Source organism: Daphnia pulicaria, chromosome 1 (assembly GCF_021234035.1).
Source record: "Daphnia pulicaria isolate SC F1-1A chromosome 1, SC_F0-13Bv2, whole genome shotgun sequence".
NCBI lineage: Eukaryota > Metazoa > Arthropoda > Branchiopoda > Diplostraca > Daphniidae > Daphnia > Daphnia pulicaria.
The window spans coordinates 43,389,885-43,407,837 of NC_060913.1; the positions used below are offsets into that span (position 1 = coordinate 43,389,885).

At 37.3% G+C, this 17,953-nt stretch overlaps 1 protein-coding gene and 4 long non-coding RNA genes across 11 annotated transcripts; 2 read left to right on the forward strand and 3 right to left on the reverse strand.

Moving 5' to 3' along the window:
• Positions 1–68: 68 nt before the first annotated feature.
• Positions 69–2,241, reverse strand: LOC124320872. Of its 2 annotated transcripts, none has more exons than XR_006914066.1 (4): positions 2,056–2,241; positions 1,674–1,974; positions 226–451; positions 69–153 (listed from the first exon to the last, which is right to left on the reverse strand). It is a non-coding gene; the product is annotated as an uncharacterized LOC124320872 (long non-coding RNA). The 2 variants fall into 2 exon arrangements; XR_006914065.1 differs by having other exon boundaries at positions 2,051–2,241.
• A 310-nt stretch (positions 2,242–2,551) lies between these two features.
• LOC124320868 lies at positions 2,552–3,184 on the forward strand. The gene is made up of 3 exons (XR_006914056.1): positions 2,552–2,674; positions 2,746–3,018; positions 3,089–3,184. It is a non-coding gene; the product is annotated as an uncharacterized LOC124320868 (long non-coding RNA).
• Positions 3,185–5,795: 2,611 nt separating this feature from the next.
• Positions 5,796–12,199, reverse strand: LOC124320870. Of its 4 annotated transcripts, none has more exons than XR_006914063.1 (5): positions 12,141–12,199; positions 11,921–12,069; positions 6,284–6,385; positions 6,150–6,212; positions 5,796–5,956 (listed from the first exon to the last, which is right to left on the reverse strand). It is a non-coding gene; the product is annotated as an uncharacterized LOC124320870 (long non-coding RNA). The 4 variants fall into 4 exon arrangements; XR_006914060.1 differs by having other exon boundaries at positions 5,796–6,089; XR_006914062.1 differs by having other exon boundaries at positions 5,796–6,101.
• Positions 6,575–8,503, forward strand: LOC124320869. 3 transcript variants are annotated; one of them, XR_006914059.1, is made up of 7 exons: positions 6,575–6,761; positions 6,818–6,902; positions 7,002–7,089; positions 7,159–7,185; positions 7,883–7,967; positions 8,126–8,249; positions 8,324–8,503. It is a non-coding gene; the product is annotated as an uncharacterized LOC124320869 (long non-coding RNA). The 3 variants fall into 3 exon arrangements; XR_006914058.1 differs by lacking the exons at positions 6,575–6,761; positions 6,818–6,902; positions 7,002–7,089; positions 7,159–7,185 and adding an exon at positions 7,417–7,470; XR_006914057.1 differs by lacking the exons at positions 6,575–6,761; positions 6,818–6,902; positions 7,002–7,089; positions 7,159–7,185 and adding an exon at positions 7,478–7,642.
• A 2,252-nt stretch (positions 12,200–14,451) lies between the features above and the next one.
• Positions 14,452–17,484, reverse strand: LOC124325058. The gene is made up of 8 exons (XM_046784403.1): positions 17,242–17,484; positions 16,935–17,172; positions 16,719–16,864; positions 16,564–16,650; positions 16,368–16,496; positions 15,920–16,295; positions 14,949–15,850; positions 14,452–14,865 (listed from the first exon to the last, which is right to left on the reverse strand). Exons 1-8 carry the CDS (start codon positions 17,371–17,373, stop codon positions 14,452–14,454), a joined length of 2,424 nt encoding a protein of 807 aa, XP_046640359.1. The 5' UTR covers positions 17,374–17,484.
• Between the last annotated feature and the right edge of the window lie 469 nt (positions 17,485–17,953).

Below are 17,953 nucleotides of genomic sequence, written 5' to 3' on the forward strand. Positions count from 1 at the left end.
CACGAAAATCAGCTTTCTAGATAAGCTTCTCTCGGGCGTTTCCAAACTTCTGGTCGGTACTGTACATAATTTCTTGACGAGTCTTGAATTTCAGCAACCTCTCCTCAGTTCCACCAATGGATCAAGTCTATGGAACGGCGGCTGATGATTGAACTGAAATGAGAAGGGAGATTTTAACTAAAAGTCAATGATTGAATGCGACTGTAGGCCTACATCAAGAATTACCTCAACGCGGTTACAGGTAGCAAGAGACGACATATCGACCAAACGCAGCCGATAAAATAAGCCCGACAGCAATCAGGCAACATTGACTATGTTACCCAACTGTTCAACACTGCATATATGCTGTATGATGTTGAACTGTAAGTCTACACAAGCTCCATTTCAGCACATCTCTCAACTGGAAAAGGACTGCAAAACCAATGTAACCACAAAACTGGACCATAAACACCTACAAAGGAAAAAGAACATTAATAAACATTTTGAAATGTCGAAAAAAGATACCAATAATGATTATAAATATACACTAAACAAGAGAAAAAGAAATGACCAAAGATCAACACATTGCAAAGATTTCATTTCAGGTTTTAAGAATATGCAATCTGCTCTGTCTGATCAAACAAAATTTACAATTCTTTCAAAGAACCTTCCACAAAAGCTCTAATTTGAAGCACGAAATAAGATGTCAGTTATCTTCAACCAGTGCTTCCACTTTCAGGGTTTTTACCCTGTTTTAGGGTTTTTCGACCCATTTAGGGGTTTTAAGACTTTACAGGGTTTTCTATAAATCCAGGGTTTTTTTTCAGGTTTTCCAAAATTATCAAATTTGTTTAAAAAACGGTCGCTTCAGCGCTGCTTGACGTAGAAGTTTATAATTTTGCTATGCCAACCGCTAGGTACCGCACTGGAGTCTGTAAAGGTTCCATGAAAGCTGGGGGATAGGGTCCGTGTCCGAACACCCAGCCGTCAGAAAGGGTTAGGGTAGCTCCAGCCGTCAGATGTAGAGAGTAGAGAGGGGTACCCCCCAACCGTCAGCCGTCAGAGCGCCCCTAGCGGCCTGACGGTGCAATAGCGCAAAACCCCATTCGAATAGAATTTTCGGTCCTATTCGTTTGACTCTGCTGGCCACTCTGGGCTCGTTTTTTAGCTCTGTTTATCCCTAGAAATTTTAGAAATGGTAGCCTAGTTGGAAGAGCGGTTAATGCCCATGAAAGAAGGTGAAGGTTCAAGGCAGTTTCAAGGCAAAGACGGGCAGAGAATTACCTTTCCTTTTTACAAACATTTTTCCATTTTTTTCAGCGAAATTGATAGAATAACTAATTCTGTAAAAAAATGGGAGTTTCATCACATTTTTTTACAAAATCAGAATTTTTTATTTTTGGCAAGGACGGTGTCTTTTGTCGCTACCATTTAATCAACTTCCGAATCCGAAATGATCAAAGGATGTAAATATAAAATTTTACAGGGTTTTTTAACAAAATTCTATTGTTTTTCGGGGTTTTTTCATTTTAAAAAGCAGGGTTTTTTTGGGGGTTTTTTACTTTGAAAAAAAACCTAGATTAGGGTTTTCTGGCAACGTCCCGGCGTATCTCAGAAACAAAATGTGGAAGCACTGTCTTCAACCAAGAACAAAATGCTAACCTACTTGATTTATCATACCAGTACATTATTACCATGTCAGATTTCCTTTTACATTTCGTTTTTTTTTACTTGGACAGTCGCTGTGCTCTATTAACACTCAGCGTCAACTGCTTTATTATTAATTGGCCCAAAAATAATTACCTAACTGTCTGCACTGTAACTACAAGTAATAAACTCTTGTGTTAAACAACTTCCCAAGTTTCCACCTTATTTACTGTGCCAAATCAACTGCTCTTTTCAAAGAATAGAGGCGACATTACACATCTATGTGTCCCTTGAGTCTTTTAAAGCATAAGTGGTGCACATGCTGTTCATCCACCTGCTAATAGCCTCCTGTAAGAAAAAAATAAGGATAAGAAAATAGGTATAATATAATAATAATAACAAGAGAGAAAGACGAATAATAAACTCAACAGCATGTCAGCATGGGAAAATGATGACAAAATTTAGAACGGCAAAAGGTTAGGAAAACACTTTCACTGCAGCAACCGCGTTGCTAAGCATTTTGGTGATTTGCATAAATGATCTAGTTATTCTTATCAACATACTAATTCAAAATTACTGCGTTATTTAAAAAAAAATAGACAGCCCGAATCGTTTTGTTTACGTCTTTGTTTTCATCGGAGAGACCCATCTAACGGTCATTTTAATAGACTGAAATTTCACAAGCAAAAAGATGTTGTCTTTTAACGTAACGATTGGCTAGGTAATAGATGTTAGCGTTTCAGCAATGAAATAATAATGAAATAATAATTTCATCAACTTCACTGACTTTAATTATCATTACATACTTCATTAATTATATTCATTTCTGAAACCCTGCCTTCTCGCCGCCATGGGCATAAGTGGCTTTAAGCCAATCATAATTAAGACATTCTGAAACGTCCGCAAACACCCCGTATAAAAAAAAAACCACCGGCGCGTCACTACGTTTTGGACTGTAGAGAACATTTAGAACACATACACAGCCATACGATTTGTATATCGCTTCCTTTCTCTCGGATTTTGAGTGTTAACTTCGTTTTAAATACTGGTAACAAATAAAAACAATATTTCCAATATATTTAGATTGATACACCATGTTTAAATAACATCCTATTACAGTGGAAAAGTTTAGTTTTGTGCATTGATTGGACATGGCAATACAAAGTGATGATCTGCGCGAAGCCTGTTCGAAGCTGAGAGAAACTCTCGCCAAAAACCAGATTCGATTGGATGCCATACAGAAAGAAATTGAATTGAAATCTAAGAAGCCTAGCTCGACAATCAGTAATTTACAAATTCAACAAGCTGGTCCTATTGCAGCATTCGAAACAAGGAAGCAGGGTCTAGCTTCCATGCAAGAAGGACTTAAAGTGTCTGATTGCCAGCCCAATTGTAAATTACACACTTTAAAGTTTATGATGGTGGTTTTACAAAATACTAATTTTTTGTTGTTTCTGCATAGTTCCAGACAATAAGATTCTTTTGATTAAATTAGCTAGATTGTGGCAATCACGTTCAAAAACATAAATCCAAAATCTATTAGTGGAAGAAAAACTAAAGCAGGGGCTCACTAAGGGCAGAGACAGAGAGGTAACAACTCCTGTAAATTCCCTTAAATTTCATTCTGATTTGCTAATGACTTTGTATTCAGAGCTGTGAATTGTTTAAATGAAAACAAACAATTATTAAAGGTGTACTTAAAGGAGAAAAGGAGTCTTGAAAATAAAGAAGAAGAACTTGAGGAAGAGAGGGTTTCAGAACTGAAAGAAAAATTGGTAAACGCGAAAAGACAGTGTGGGGAAATGAAGAATAATTTGGTACAATTGACTTTAATTAGTAACTTAGCACACTGTAAAACTAACCAGTCATTCACTTTCATAGAAAAACACAATTCAAAAATATTTTCCTGAGCCAGAAATCTCTGGATTTGATGGAGTTTACTCTCTTTTGAAAGTAAGTTTCCTCTTCCCAGGTAGCACACAGACTCTGTTTCAGGTCTGTTACAGATCTGTTTTTGAGAGTCTGTAAATTGTTTGGAGTGAAACACTTTTACAGACTGTCATACAGGTCTGTGACAGATCCGTAAAACGGGATCACCATTTACAGACCAAAAACAGATTTTCAAGAAAAAAAAGATTTGCCTCCGTCTGGTATCGAACCATTAACCTCTGAGTTCCCAAGCCAGTACGCTTGCCACTATACCGTCAATCGATATTTAATAGTAGATATATTTCATAATGATGTATATTTCACAGTTGTACACTTGTACATTCAACAAACAGTCTGACATGTCTCTCTCACGACACTGATTGCTACATATGACTACCACTGGTCTCTTCCGATAGTAACAAGACCAAGATTGGCCCCACACCAATTATAAGTCTTTATTATACCTATTTAGGTGATACTTCTCCGTCCGGTGGATAAACAACTATTGTTGTTGCTCGAGTAGGCCTACTGAACTAAACTCATAGCCATTAGCCCTGCATTGACTATTAGAGTGTAACTTCTTACTGCATGGTATTGCAGTGATAATACACATATAAGAAAACGTTTAATTCAGTTTTCCATTGGGAATCCAAACATGAACCATACTTGGGATACAGACACAGATAAGATTATTACTGACTTATAGGTGTTACAAGGGAAATACAGACCCGTACATACCTGGGGCACAAACACAGAACAGATAATCACTGAACTAAGTTTTACATAGAAAATACAGACCTGTACCATACCTGGGGTACAAACACAGAACGGATAATCATTGAACTCAGTCTTACATAGAAAATACAGACCTGTACCATACCTGGGGTACAGACTCAGAACAGATGATTACTGACTTATGTCTTACAAGGGAAATACATACCCGTACCAGACCTGGAGTACAGACACAGAACAGAAACATATTGTACTCGGTAATACAGAGTAAAAACATGCATGTGACATACTTGTAATACAGAAGAAAAACAGAATGTCTTTCTACAGAGTACAAACAGACAAGTGACAAACATGGGAAACAGAGCTAAATCAGAAACAATTTTCTCAAGTAAAAAACAGATCTGTAACAGGTCTGTAGTACAGTTAAAAACCAGATTTATGTATTACAGAAAGATAACAGATCTGTTCCAGATCTGTGAAACAAACGTTTACCAAATCCTGTAAAACAGAGAAATTTCAGACAAATTTCATGTAAAACAGAGATGTAACAAGCCTGATACGGATCTGTTTCACAAGTATGTGAAACAGATCGGTTACAGGAATCTGTAACAGCTCTGTGTGCTACCTGGGTTCTTTATCTATCTACATTACTTGAATTCTTAGTTGACGTACACGCTATATTTTATTTCTTATAGAACTTGACTAAACGCCTTTTAGACGGAGAACGAGATGCGTACGTTGAAGTACCAAACACTTGGCCTTATTACTTGGCAACATTGGAAGCAAATGGAATCATTGAGTACCACCCGACTGACCGCTCAAAAGTAAGAGTTATTGATTTTTCGGATGGTCGACTTGGTCAAACTGATTGATTAAAAAAATGTTTCAAATGGAAATGGTTCTTGGTTGCGGGTGCACCAAGGAACCCGAGGGGTAGTCAACTCGAAAAAATATCCGTACACCCCCGTATTTTGCTCACATAGTCTTTCAACAGAAATAAGGGATAAAAGATCTGCGTTCCTCAATTCAGCTATCGTAGTCATGTGCACTTTTAACAGGGACGGACAAAGAGACAACACCATCTTGAGTTAACCCCAAGTGTAAGGTGAAGAGTACTTTTTCTTGAGTTTCAAATCAACGAAGGAATACTTGGGAATTTCTAGCTGCTCTTTGCTCCGGAAGTCCCGTTGATGCATCTCTGCCAAGATTTGAATTGAGGCAATATCACAGTATTCCAATGCAGGCAAATTTTCAATGGCTACTTGAATGCCCCTATTGGTTACTTGGGTTCTATTGGTCCATAACTTAACAATTGATTTGCATAGACCAAGTAATTCATTGTTGTTTCCCAAATGATCAACACTGACACACAATGATGCTAATCCAACATCTGTAACTTTTTTAGAGCAGAATGAAACATCCAGTTCTCTAAAAATAAAAACCGTAGAATTTAAATTTTTATAAATTTTAAGTGAGAAAAGCAAGTTGGGTTAGGTTATGCTAAATTAAGGTTAATCAAATTTTATTTTAATAATTGAAGGAATATAATCTAATAATAATAATAAGGATAATAATAATCTAATAAGGAGCTCGTTCTGTTCTATCTGCGCGGGTGAAATGAGCGATCCGATGCTTCTCGTGAAAGAGGTAAGCTACGAGAGCGAGAGAGCTATACAAAAGGAAAAAGGTAATATTTAATTAGAAAGATTTACAATTTTTTTTTATAATAATAATCTGTTGTGTCCTCGTCTATCAGCGTTTCCATCAGAGGGACTTCCGTTTCCATGCCTTGGGGGATCATACTGTTAAATTAACTAAGAAATTGGTAACAGTTCACTGTAGTTTTTCATAAGAAAAGTTACCTTTTTCTCGTTCATACTCCTTTCGACGTTCGACATCCATCAAACATCCTCTGGCAGCCGATCCTTCAACAAACAAGCAAGAGCTTCAGAATTGAAAAGCAACAAATATGAAGAAATGCAACAACTTTGTCTACCCTTTTACGCTCGCCTTTCCTTTCACGAGGTTCTTCCTCGGTTTCTTGGATATTACGTCGTTCCTTGCGGTCTTCTCTGTCACGAGGAGCTGTTTTAGTTACCTAAAAATAAAAAAATAAATATCCGAGTTTTATCAATGAAACAATGAAGACAATGTTCTCAACACGGAACTGGTGAGCTAGCTCAAACGCTCGTCCTCAAAATGCGCTCTCAGGTTAGTAGGGAAAAACGAGTGCTGCCGCGGTGGCCAATTTGTCGTTCCATATTTGTTGATTTCGGCGGCCATTTTTTTTTTCTTAAATAGGCCCGTAAATTTTTGCTGTATTTTCTTATTTATTATCAATATTTGAGCTTTTTAGTGGTGTTTTTCGTACTCAGCTTTCAAATTTACCCTATGTACATCTATTTCTAGTCATTTTGTCTTAATTTTTTTACCAGTTATCTTTCTCTCTCTTGCCTATAGGAACTGTCAAAATGGTAAATTCGTGATTTTAAGGTATATTTAGAACATTAAGTTACTCAGTTTATTACAGGTGATATTTCCTTCAGTAACCTGCTTTTTTCCCATCAAAACACCCCCATTTTCTTTGTAAAATATCAATTATGGGGTATGGCTTGGTAAGCTCGCTAAGTTGTTTCCTGCATTTTACATTCTGTCTATAGAAAGTTTGCAGCCATTCAATTTTATTAACTATTATTCTATTATTATTGATCCAGGGACCCTTTTTCTGAAGAAATTACCAGTATTATTGGTTATCAGTTGAATTTTCTTCATCGTAAACTATGAAGGCTGGAATAAGAACATGTAAGTTGTTTTTTTAAATTGGACTTGCTTCCATTGTATTTCAATTAATTTAAATATGTTCTTTGATAGGTTCCTGTGTTAAACAACCTCATACAGGTTCAGATTCAATTATATATATTTAGTTTAGTTTTTCAAATTTTCCTTCGCTCTGAAGCATAGGGTAAAATGGAGTTTTGTTAATTTAAACTTAAATTTAAATTGTTTTGATTGGATCTCAATTAATTATTATGTTTTGTTTCATATTTTTCTTTGAAAACAGTCTAAATTTTGCAAATTCAATTTATTTGTAAAAACAATAAATTTTTAAAATTTGGATACTGTTTAGTACTTAAAAGCAGACGCATCTTTGTTTTCTTGTTTGCATTTTCCAGTCTTAAATAGGTCCGTATATTTTTACTGTATTTTCTTATTTGTTATCAATATTTGAGCATTTTAAAGGTTTAAATCCATTCTTAGCTTTTAATTTGACCCTACACACATCTTTTTCCAGTTATTTAGTGTTAATTTCGTTGCCAGTGTTCTTTCTCTCTCTGGTCTAGGAACTGTCAAAGTGGTAAATTGGCAATTTTAATGTATATTTATCATACAAAGTAACTTATTTTTTTACAAGTGAGATTTCCTTCAGAAATCTGCTTTTTTCCATCAAAATACTCCCATTTTCTTTGTAAAATATCAATGATGGGGCATGGCTAGGGTTAGTTCGTAAAGTCATTTCTTGCATTTTACATTCTGTATTTAGGAAGTTAACGGCCCTTTAATTGTATTAAACTTTATTCTTTTATTATTGATCTAGAGACCTTTCATCTGAAGAAATTGCCAGTATTTGTGATCTGCGGGTTTATCTTCATCAGAAGTTATCAATGCTGGAATGAAAACAGGTAACAAATTATATCATAATCCTAAGGAAATGAGTGCAGAAAATAGAAAGAACTTAGATAATGTTGCAGTCCAAACAGAATGTTTGGAATTTGGGAGTTTTTTTATACTGTTTACTACCTGGTATTTAAATTGCTACATTAATACTTTTTTCTTACAGGACAAATCAAGGAAGGAGAAATAATCCTACGATGAAGACCACACCAAGGCCTTGTTGGATTTACAACTAATCAAGGAATACAAAGGATTTTACAGCTCTTGAGCAAAAGTTTATTCACAGTATTGTAAGTATGAGAGGTCACAGATGTTTAAAATACTATCTTATTAATACATTTTAATTTTTTACAATCATAAACAGCCCGTAAATGGAATGGACAATTGACGCTGTCAGCAGCATAGGCTACCAATACACATCAAAGAATGGTCACCTATAATACAACTTTTTCCAGTGATTTCATGTATTCTTTGTACTGATTTGGTTTAAAATAGTAGTATGTATGTGATTTATATAAGAACTTATTACAACTGTTCTTGCATACATTTTAATTTCATATTTTTCTTTTATATTAAAATGTAAAAATGTTGCGAATGTTGTAAATTGCGTTAAAAACATTGCGTATTTATCTATTCGTGGCGGATTCGGGATTCGTGATAAGGTTCCACATAATCAACCTGCTCCAGTACCGACATCCACATTATTATCTCTTATCATGTATAATGCAAAAGATGATAGTCAAAAGAAGATAAGTCATTCACTTGGAATTTCCCGCCTGCCTGTCCGCTTTTTTAAAATGACCGCCTTACTTTCGAAAGCGCATCTTTGCTGTATGCTGTTGCTGTCGTATGCGGTTTTAGCTTGGGTGATAGTTTAGAAAAATAAATCCAAATGAGAAAGTAATAGCGTAAATCTAGCGCACGAAAACACCAGGGACACACTGGATTGTTTTTTTATACTTTTATCACGTGCAAAGGTCTTAGTAGTTATTTAAATTTCGGTCATGGCTTGGGCTTCAATGAAAAATTAAAAGAAGAGTTCTAAACAAAATGATTACTCAATATTTCATTGGTTATGCAATTGCGTTTGCATCGTTTCTTGGCGATTATCGACAGACGATAAACGGGAAGAAAGTACCAACAAATTTTGGTAGTATAATGGCAATCCGTAGCTATCAATCTTATGGTACTGGGTCCAGAAATGTGTGTGGGGGCGGGAGGATTCTTGATTCTTATTAATTCTGATCAAGGCTTTTATTTCAATTCGTTAACCGCTTGTAAGTGAATAAAGGTACATTAATAGATTCTAAAATAAAGCTTTGTGACATCCTTTTTCATTGCATTATTCGTCAGCCGCATAATAAAGTGTGCGTGAAAGTGAAAACTTATTTGCCGTTGATTACAGATACGCGCGTACAAATTAGGCTTTTTATTCTGACTTAATATTTATATTCAGCGTGAAAAGTTGGTTATACGGTATTATTTTCATTAATTTTGGCGGTAGCCTGCGGGTGTTATTGGTTTACGACACCTTTTTTTCAAGGAAAAAAACGACGTAAATCGCTTATCGTAACAGGGTGGACTTTCTTCGTAAAAAATTTGCTCGCAAAATACTAACTCCCGCAGGCTACTGCCAAAATAAATAGAAATAACATATCATACCCAACTTTTCACGCTGAATCCAAATATGAAGTCAGAAAAAGCCTATTTTGTACGCGCGTATCTGTAATCAACGGCGAATTCACGCACACTGTATTATCCGGCTGACGAATATTGCAATGAAAAAAGATCTAACAAAGCTTTATTTTTGAATCCATGGCTGTCCCTTTCTTTAATTAAATACGATAACGACTTGCAATGTTTGCGCCTTGCTGAAAAGCCCGAGTAAAGCCTGTTCGTTAAAGGTGTTTGCGTGCCTTGCGCTTATGCTTACGCGACGAGTGTCCTCGCTGGATTTTTTTCTAAATTATCGCCCGAAATATTAGAAAGATAAAAAAACGCATACCGAAAAAAAGAAAAAAAACCGGAAAAGCTACACAATCCAAAGTAGGCGATAATTTAATAAAGCAGAGGTAGTCGGAATAATTCTACGCGATCCGAAGACGTTCGTCCGGCATCCGTCGAAAGGGCAATCAAACTGTATATTACAATATATTTGTAAAGTTATTTAACGTTTATTAGTAGAAAGATTTTTTCTTTGTAAATGCTCATCGCATCACAGTAGCCCCCGTTTTAAAGGGGGCGTGGTCAAGGTTTACGCACGCATTAGTGCATTACACACAATAAGGTAGTAGGGTATAAAAGGTAGTAAACAGTATAAAAAAACTCCCAAATTCCAAACATTCTGTTTGGACTGCAACATTATCTAAGTTCTTTCTATTTTCTGCACTCATTTCCTTAGGATTATGATATAATTTGTTACCTGTTTTCATTCCAGCATTGATAACTTCTGATGAAGATAAACCCGCAGATCACAAATACTGGCAATTTCTTCAGATGAAAGGTCTCTAGATCAATAATAAAAGAATAAAGTTTAATACAATTAAAGGGCCGTTAACTTCCTAAATACAGAATGTAAAATGCAAGAAATGACTTTACGAACTAACCCTAGCCATGCCCCATCATTGATATTTTACAAAGAAAATGGGAGTATTTTGATGGAAAAAAGCAGATTTCTGAAGGAAATCTCACTTGTAAAAAAATAAGTTACTTTGTATGATAAATATACATTAAAATTGCCAATTTACCACTTTGACAGTTCCTAGACCAGAGAGAGAAAGAACACTGGCAACGAAATTAACACTAAATAACTGGAAAAAGATGTGTGTAGGGTCAAATTAAAAGCTAAGAATGGATTTAAACCTTTAAAATGCTCAAATATTGATAACAAATAAGAAAATACAGTAAAAATATACGGACCTATTTAAGACTGGAAAATGCAAACAAGAAAACAAAGATGCGTCTGCTTTTAAGTACTAAACAGTATCCAAATTTTAAAAATTTATTGTTTTTACAAATAAATTGAATTTGCAAAATTTAGACTGTTTTCAAAGAAAAATATGAAACAAAACATAATAATTAATTGAGATCCAATCAAAACAATTTAAATTTAAGTTTAAATTAACAAAACTCCATTTTACCCTATGCTTCAGAGCGAAGGAAAATTTGAAAAACTAAACTAAATATATATAATTGAATCTGAACCTGTATGAGGTTGTTTAACACAGGAACCTATCAAAGAACATATTTAAATTAATTGAAATACAATGGAAGCAAGTCCAATTAAAAAAAAACAACTTACATGTTCTTATTCCAGCCTTCATAGTTTACGATGAAGAAAATTCAACTGATAACCAATAATACTGGTAATTTCTTCAGAAAAAGGGTCCCTGGATCAATAATAATAGAATAATAGTTAATAAAATTGAATGGCTGCAAACTTTCTATAGACAGAATGTAAAATGCAGGAAACAACTTAGCGAGCTTACCAAGCCATACCCCATAATTGATATTTTACAAAGAAAATGGGGGTGTTTTGATGGGAAAAAAGCAGGTTACTGAAGGAAATATCACCTGTAATAAACTGAGTAACTTAATGTTCTAAATATACCTTAAAATCACGAATTTACCATTTTGACAGTTCCTATAGGCAAGAGAGAGAAAGATAACTGGTAAAAAAATTAAGACAAAATGACTAGAAATAGATGTACATAGGGTAAATTTGAAAGCTGAGTACGAAAAACACCACTAAAAAGCTCAAATATTGATAATAAATAAGAAAATACAGCAAAAATTTACGGGCCTATTTAAGAAAAAAAAAATGGCCGCCGAAATCAACAAATATGGAACGACAAATTGGCCACCGCGGCAGCACTCGTTTTTCCCTACTAACCTGAGAGCGCATTTTGAGGACGAGCGTTTGAGCTAGCTCACCAGTTCCGTGTTGAATGTTCTGTCTTACAGGTTTCCTCGTCACCAGATGGAATTCATGTTCAGGAATTGAGGTTTTTTGTTCTTTAATTGACCACTATATGAAATAGCCAACGTTGATAAATCCGGTTGCATGTCTCGTTGCTCACTGTGTACTACTTCGACACTTCGATCAATCAACTGTTAGAATGTAAAACAAATAAAATAAAAATTAATTAATTTGTTTCAACAAAGAAATAACAACTAATTACCCCGACATGAGGCGTGATAACGGGGAAGAATGGCAAGATGCGTGTTAGGATGATCAGTGTTGGGAATATAATGACTCCCAACAGTGATCGACACTTTGCTATTGTTATTTATGTGTAATTTGTAGGGACCTCAACAGAGGGCCCCAATTTTACCCTCTCTTCCCACTCAATCTATTGTTCCCTAACCTACTCAACCCTAAACTAGCTATCGAAATCCCAACATTATGTATATACGTCAGTGTGAAATATAAGGACGAACTAGCAACATCAAAAAGGTGTCATCTCTTTTACTCAATCTTGGAAGTTGAACGGTCCGACACCGCCAACAAGAGTTCCATTTCCAACATGGTCCTTCGAACCGGAGTCCGCAGAGTGAAATGCGAGAAAATAGTTCTAGAAACCAGACAACTGATGGCAAACCAGGCAGCAAACCCAACAGTCAATCAAGATCAACTAATTCGTGACATAGCCATTCAGGGAATAACAGCCATCTATTCAGTGCCCTTATTCACTCCAGGAGCTGTCAACCTATCGTCAACAGCCCTTCAAAATCTGAACTCACTACAACCAGTGATTGATCTGAAGGATGTCACAGCTCTGCGAAACCTTCAATTTGAAATAGAACCATCCGAGTCAACCCTCACTACATCTCAACTTGCAGCAGCGTCTATTCCAGACCCAATTCCACCAGTTAAGTCGTCACCTACGACAGAAAGCTGTTGTTTTTCAAACTTCCCTTCATACCAGTCAAAAGAAAATATCCAGAAGGAAGGAACGGAGACTGGAACGACCAGTCTCCCCCACCCACCGAAAAAAGGCGACTCACTCTCGGAGTTTCCGGATGGGCCAGAAGGATATCCAGACAACAAAAGGTTTGAAAGGGATGAAATCAAAGAAAATAATTCTTTTTTTTTTAAATCAGAATACACAGCAGAACTGGATGGAGCAGAAAAAATCCCAATGGAAGAAGAGGCTGGAAGAACCAGTGTCCAACAACGACCAAAGAAAGGACTGTCAATCTCAGATGTTCCGGTCGTATCCATTGAAGATGGTATGGAAGCAGTGGAGCCCAAAATTCTCTCGAGCTCCTCTCGCAACCAAAAAACTGCTTGCACACTCAATCAGCAAGAAGCTCCAGCATATCAAGCAGAAGCTCCTTGTTCTCTCATTTTTCAAGAAGCTCCAGCTACACCAGCAGAAGCTCCTTGTTCTCTCACTATTCAAGAAGCTCGAGCTACTCCGGCAAAAGCTCCTTCTTTTCTCAACTCAGAAAAAGCTCCAGCCAATCTGGCAGAAGCTCCTTGTATTCTCGATTCTGAAAAAGCTCCAGCCAATCCGGCAGAAGCTCCTCAATCTCTTACTCAGAAAGAAGCTCCGTCTTACCAAGCAGAAGCTCCTTGTCTCCATTGTCTAATTACTAAAGATTCATGCATTAGGATTACGCCAGCCGACTCCAAAGAAGAGGCTGATTCCGTTCCTTTTTTTCCCCCGGGAAGGCCAGCTGCATCGCTGGAAGCATTGAAAGAAGATCGTCAACAAGCCGCTGCATTTGTCAACTCAACAAGCGCAGCAAGTAACCAAAAAGTCGTTCCGAAGTTTAGATCGCCGTGCAGTCAAGCAACCATCTTTCCGGAATTCTCTACTCATCAACATTCACTGAAACGGAAACGCTTGGAGCCAGTAAAACCAGCTTCTCAACGCATCACAAGGTCAACAATCAAAAAAGAAGATTTCATCGACCAGTCGTTCTCAAAATGGTTTACCCAGGTACCTAACAAACACGTTTCACTCCAACTAAAAACTATTCTTGTGTTGAAAGCCATCAAAGAAAATTCCAGCACACACCAATCGGTATGGGATCCTGGTGGCAAACTTCCAAAGAGAGTCAACCAACTCTCACTCGGAAACAAATGGAATGGACACTTAACTGAATCCGGAGCCAGTTGACAAAACAGCTCCTCGTAATCCAGGTCATCCATCTTCATTCAAATTCTCAATTCATCACAGCTCTCCCATCCAACGGATAATCTTGTCGATCAGGATGTCGAGCCAATTGAACGGGCTCTGCCGGGGAGTATGTTGGGAATATAATGACTCCCAACAGTGATCGACACTTTGCTATTGTTATTTATGTGTAATTTGTAGGGACCTCAACAGAGGGCCCCAATTTTACCCTCTCTTCCCACTCAATCTATTGTTCCCTAACCTACTCAACCCTAAACTAGCTATCGAAATCCCAACATTATGTATATACGTCAGTGTGAAATATAAGGACGAACTAGCAACATCAAAAAGGTGTCATCTCTTTTACTCAATCTTGGAAGTTGAACGGTCCGACACCGCCAACAAGAGTTCCATTTCCAACAATCAGTGCATTTCGAATCTGGACATAGTCTTTTGATTCAAGATATACAACTAGCGCTTTGGAAATCTCGTGGTGCCACTTGTAAACAACATGACGATAGATTTCAAAATCAACGTGATTTTCCAGAGGCTGGTTGCCGACGCGAGATTTGATAACGAATCCAGGATAATTGGCACACTCTTCGTCAAATATTTTCTTGTTTGAGTGCCAATGCATTACAGTTTCGAGCATGGCACACAAAAAGCGTCCATAACGATTGGCCTCGTTTTCCGTACACATAGTCAATGATGTGATAACACAAAAGATGCGATCATAGCAATAAAGAGTTGAAAAATTTGGTGTTTTCAATTTGTGCATAAGCTAAAAACAAACAACAAAAAAAAAAAAAAAAAAACAAGTTAGCCAGAGAAAATCTTCATGATGAGCTACTTACACGCACGTACCTGTACAAAGCGAGCGCAAAATAAGGCATCTGGCGTGGAGAAAACGCAGCGAGGAAAAAGGCAGTGGTGAAGAAACTGGGCGACCCCTTTCCGGTCTCCGGATTCTGACACGAGAAACCAGCTGTCTTTTTCTTGAGTTAATCGCGCCATGATACGTACATTGTGATCTTTCTGTTCCTTTTCTTCTTCCAGAAGATTGTCCATCGAAGCCTTACAGCGATCCAACTCTTTCTTCCGTTTACTGGCTGGCAGATCACGATTTTCATTTGTCTGTTGAATGGCTACCTTCAGGCGTTGCCCTTTACGTACGTACGCAGCAAGTGGCACTGACAAATCGTAGTCCGTCAACGACCAAAAAGTGGCAAAAAATTGAGGAGACTTGATGATCTCCAGTGGCGACACGTCCGTCTGGTTGGTCAGCGAGACGAATTTCGACGTGAAGGAAAGCGAAAAAGGTCTGAAATGATCGCACACCAGCAGCGGAGTCGTGTGGTACATTTGGATGTGCTTGCCAATGTCTTTTGCGGAGACGGACATCTGGCAGACGGATGACGGAATGCCGTCCGGTCCGAGGTGATGGCAAGTGATGGCAAATTCGGGTGACAGTCCAAAGCTGGCCAGGTAAGACTGGACAAACTTGGCGATGGTCATCCGGAAGGAATTACTCAACTCGCGGTCATCATTTGGTGGTATGTCTTCATGGATAAACATCAGCAATTCGTGAATCCACAGCCGAGCAATGTCTAAACAGAATAGCGAAGGCTTGTTGGAATCGATGGGAGTTTCCCCGTACTCGCAGACGGAATTCTGGAACAAATCGGTGTAATGAACGTCCAGCATGTCGATGAGCCAAGTTTTAGGGCCAATCTGATGGGAGAAAGTGTGCGTGGGAAAATAACCCTCTGGAAATGTTAAAACAAAAAGGTTCTTGAACATTTGAGTGTCGATGGAAATGAAATGACAATTTTTACCGTCGAATCCAAATGATTTTGTGATGGCTTCAATTTCTTCAGGGAACATGAAAGGGTGGCGAAGGATTTGACGCAGCTCCAACATGGTCACCACCTGAGATAGAGACAGGGTGGAAGGCAGGTGGATCTTTTGGACCACTTCCGATCCCTCCAGACTCTCGGGGCTGATTGGAACTGCGGGCGAGTTTCTTTTGTAGACTCGCTTGGTGGCCATGATGAAGAAGTTATCCTTTTCTAGTACACCGACAACATGGCGATCTCGCAAGCTGCCTAGCAGGTAACTCGTGTAGTAAAATGGCATGAGCCCTGGCTCTTCGTATGCAGAGTAATAAGTGGTTTTGCCATCGGTTTCGTCAACTGCGTTGAAATTGGTAGCCTGCCAACAGGGATACAATTTTGAAATGAAGAAGATAAATGCCAACAAAAATTGGAGTGAATTAAAACTTACATCTTCAGTGGCCTTGGGTTGGCAGTAAGAATGAGAATGGAAAGATCCCAGTTCACCGTAGACTACTTTGACTGATCCAATAGGCTGAATTTTTTGGGTTATCCTCTTCACGCTCTTTTTACTGATTGGCTAATAAGATGAACTTAGTAAACTAATTTGTTATAATTCTTTAAAAAGATGACAAATAAACTGTTACCAATGCTGTTTCATGGTAGAAACTTGTTGTCAGTGGTTCTCGCAGCAAATATACAACCCGATTGCTTTCATTTGGCATGGAAACAACCTAATTGAAAAGTGAATTTTGAAATTAAAAAGCTTTCAGTATTATTTGAATTCAGTAAACTACTATACATTGTTTTGCTGCTGTAATGTAGACATCAACATATCCTGAGATTTTGTTACCAGCTCTTGGTAAGGCTCACACATGTGAAGAAAGTAATCTTGAAACTGCAGAAGATGTGGATTTGCCGAAGAAAAAAGAGTCAAGTGACTTTGATCTGGAAATATGACAATAGAACAAGTTAAATGTGATAATCAACAACAAAAATTCCAATAAAAAATACTGACATATTTTGCTGTCCAGCAGTGATAAATCTGAAATAACTGGTTCTCTTGAAACAGGATCAAATAAGAAATTTTTTTGGATGACGAAATGCCCGGCGTAAGCAATTATTTCATCAGCATTCACCAAGTCAAAAATGATGCAAGCTAAACTGGTTTCATCGATAGTTGCCACAACTGCAGCATAACTGAAAAACTGTTGGGTTGGTATAAGTGCAGTTTGCCTGATCTTCAGTGCGTAAGGCTATAACAATACGAAAAATAGTAAAACAGTTAAATGCCAGTTATTTTGTTACTAGAAATCCCTTCATACCGCAATTTTACGAAGAGAAGAATGCCCCAAATTCAACTCTTCAAAGGAAATGACAGAAGGTTGACCTCGTAAACGATATTCCAAAAAATTTGATGGATTGTCTTCAATGACAATGACTGGGGCATTTGCCATTATTTTCAGCTCAAAGAAAAAAAAACTAGAAATTCACTGATCGTGAAAATAATCCATCAAACGTATCATAAACAAGCACACCCCCGGCTTTCAAACTCGTCGACCATATGATACGATTTCCAAAAAAAAAGGCAATTTCGACGCGAAGGTTAGATTTGCATAGCTGCCAAGTTGCAGTTTAAATAAACTAGTGAATAAATTTTATCAAAATAATGTCGGAATTAATTTTACTTCTTCTAGCAGCCTGGTCTCGGGGGGTGTACGGAGAATGTTTTATTATGGGTTCGAAATAAACCATTCTCCGTACCACCCCAGTTTTTGAAGTTCTCCGTACCACCCTATTGTTGAAATTCTCCGTACCACCCTATGTTAAGACCCAGTGCACAACGAGGCTTGACAAGCCTCCGCTCATGGATTGCAATGAAATAAACGGCTGAAATCCTCACAAATATCGGTTTATTGGGTTTAATAACAATATTTAATTTCCTTTTTAATTCTATTAAACCTTTTTATCATTCTATCTAATTATTGTGCGATGTATTTACTATCGATTCCTAAAAATCGATAGTAAAATAAGTGG

Coding starts and splice junctions, on each gene's coding strand:
- LOC124325058 (XM_046784403.1), bottom strand. CDS start 17,373: ATGGCAAATGCCCCAGTCATTGTCATTGAAGACAATCCATCAAATTTT. Junction 16,865..16,934: donor ACTGCTGGACAGCAAAATAT/GTCAGTATTTTT, acceptor TCATATTTCCAG/ATCAAAGTCACTTGACTCTT. Junction 15,851..15,919: donor AAAATCATTTGGATTCGACG/GTAAAAATTGTC, acceptor TAACATTTCCAG/AGGGTTATTTTCCCACGCAC.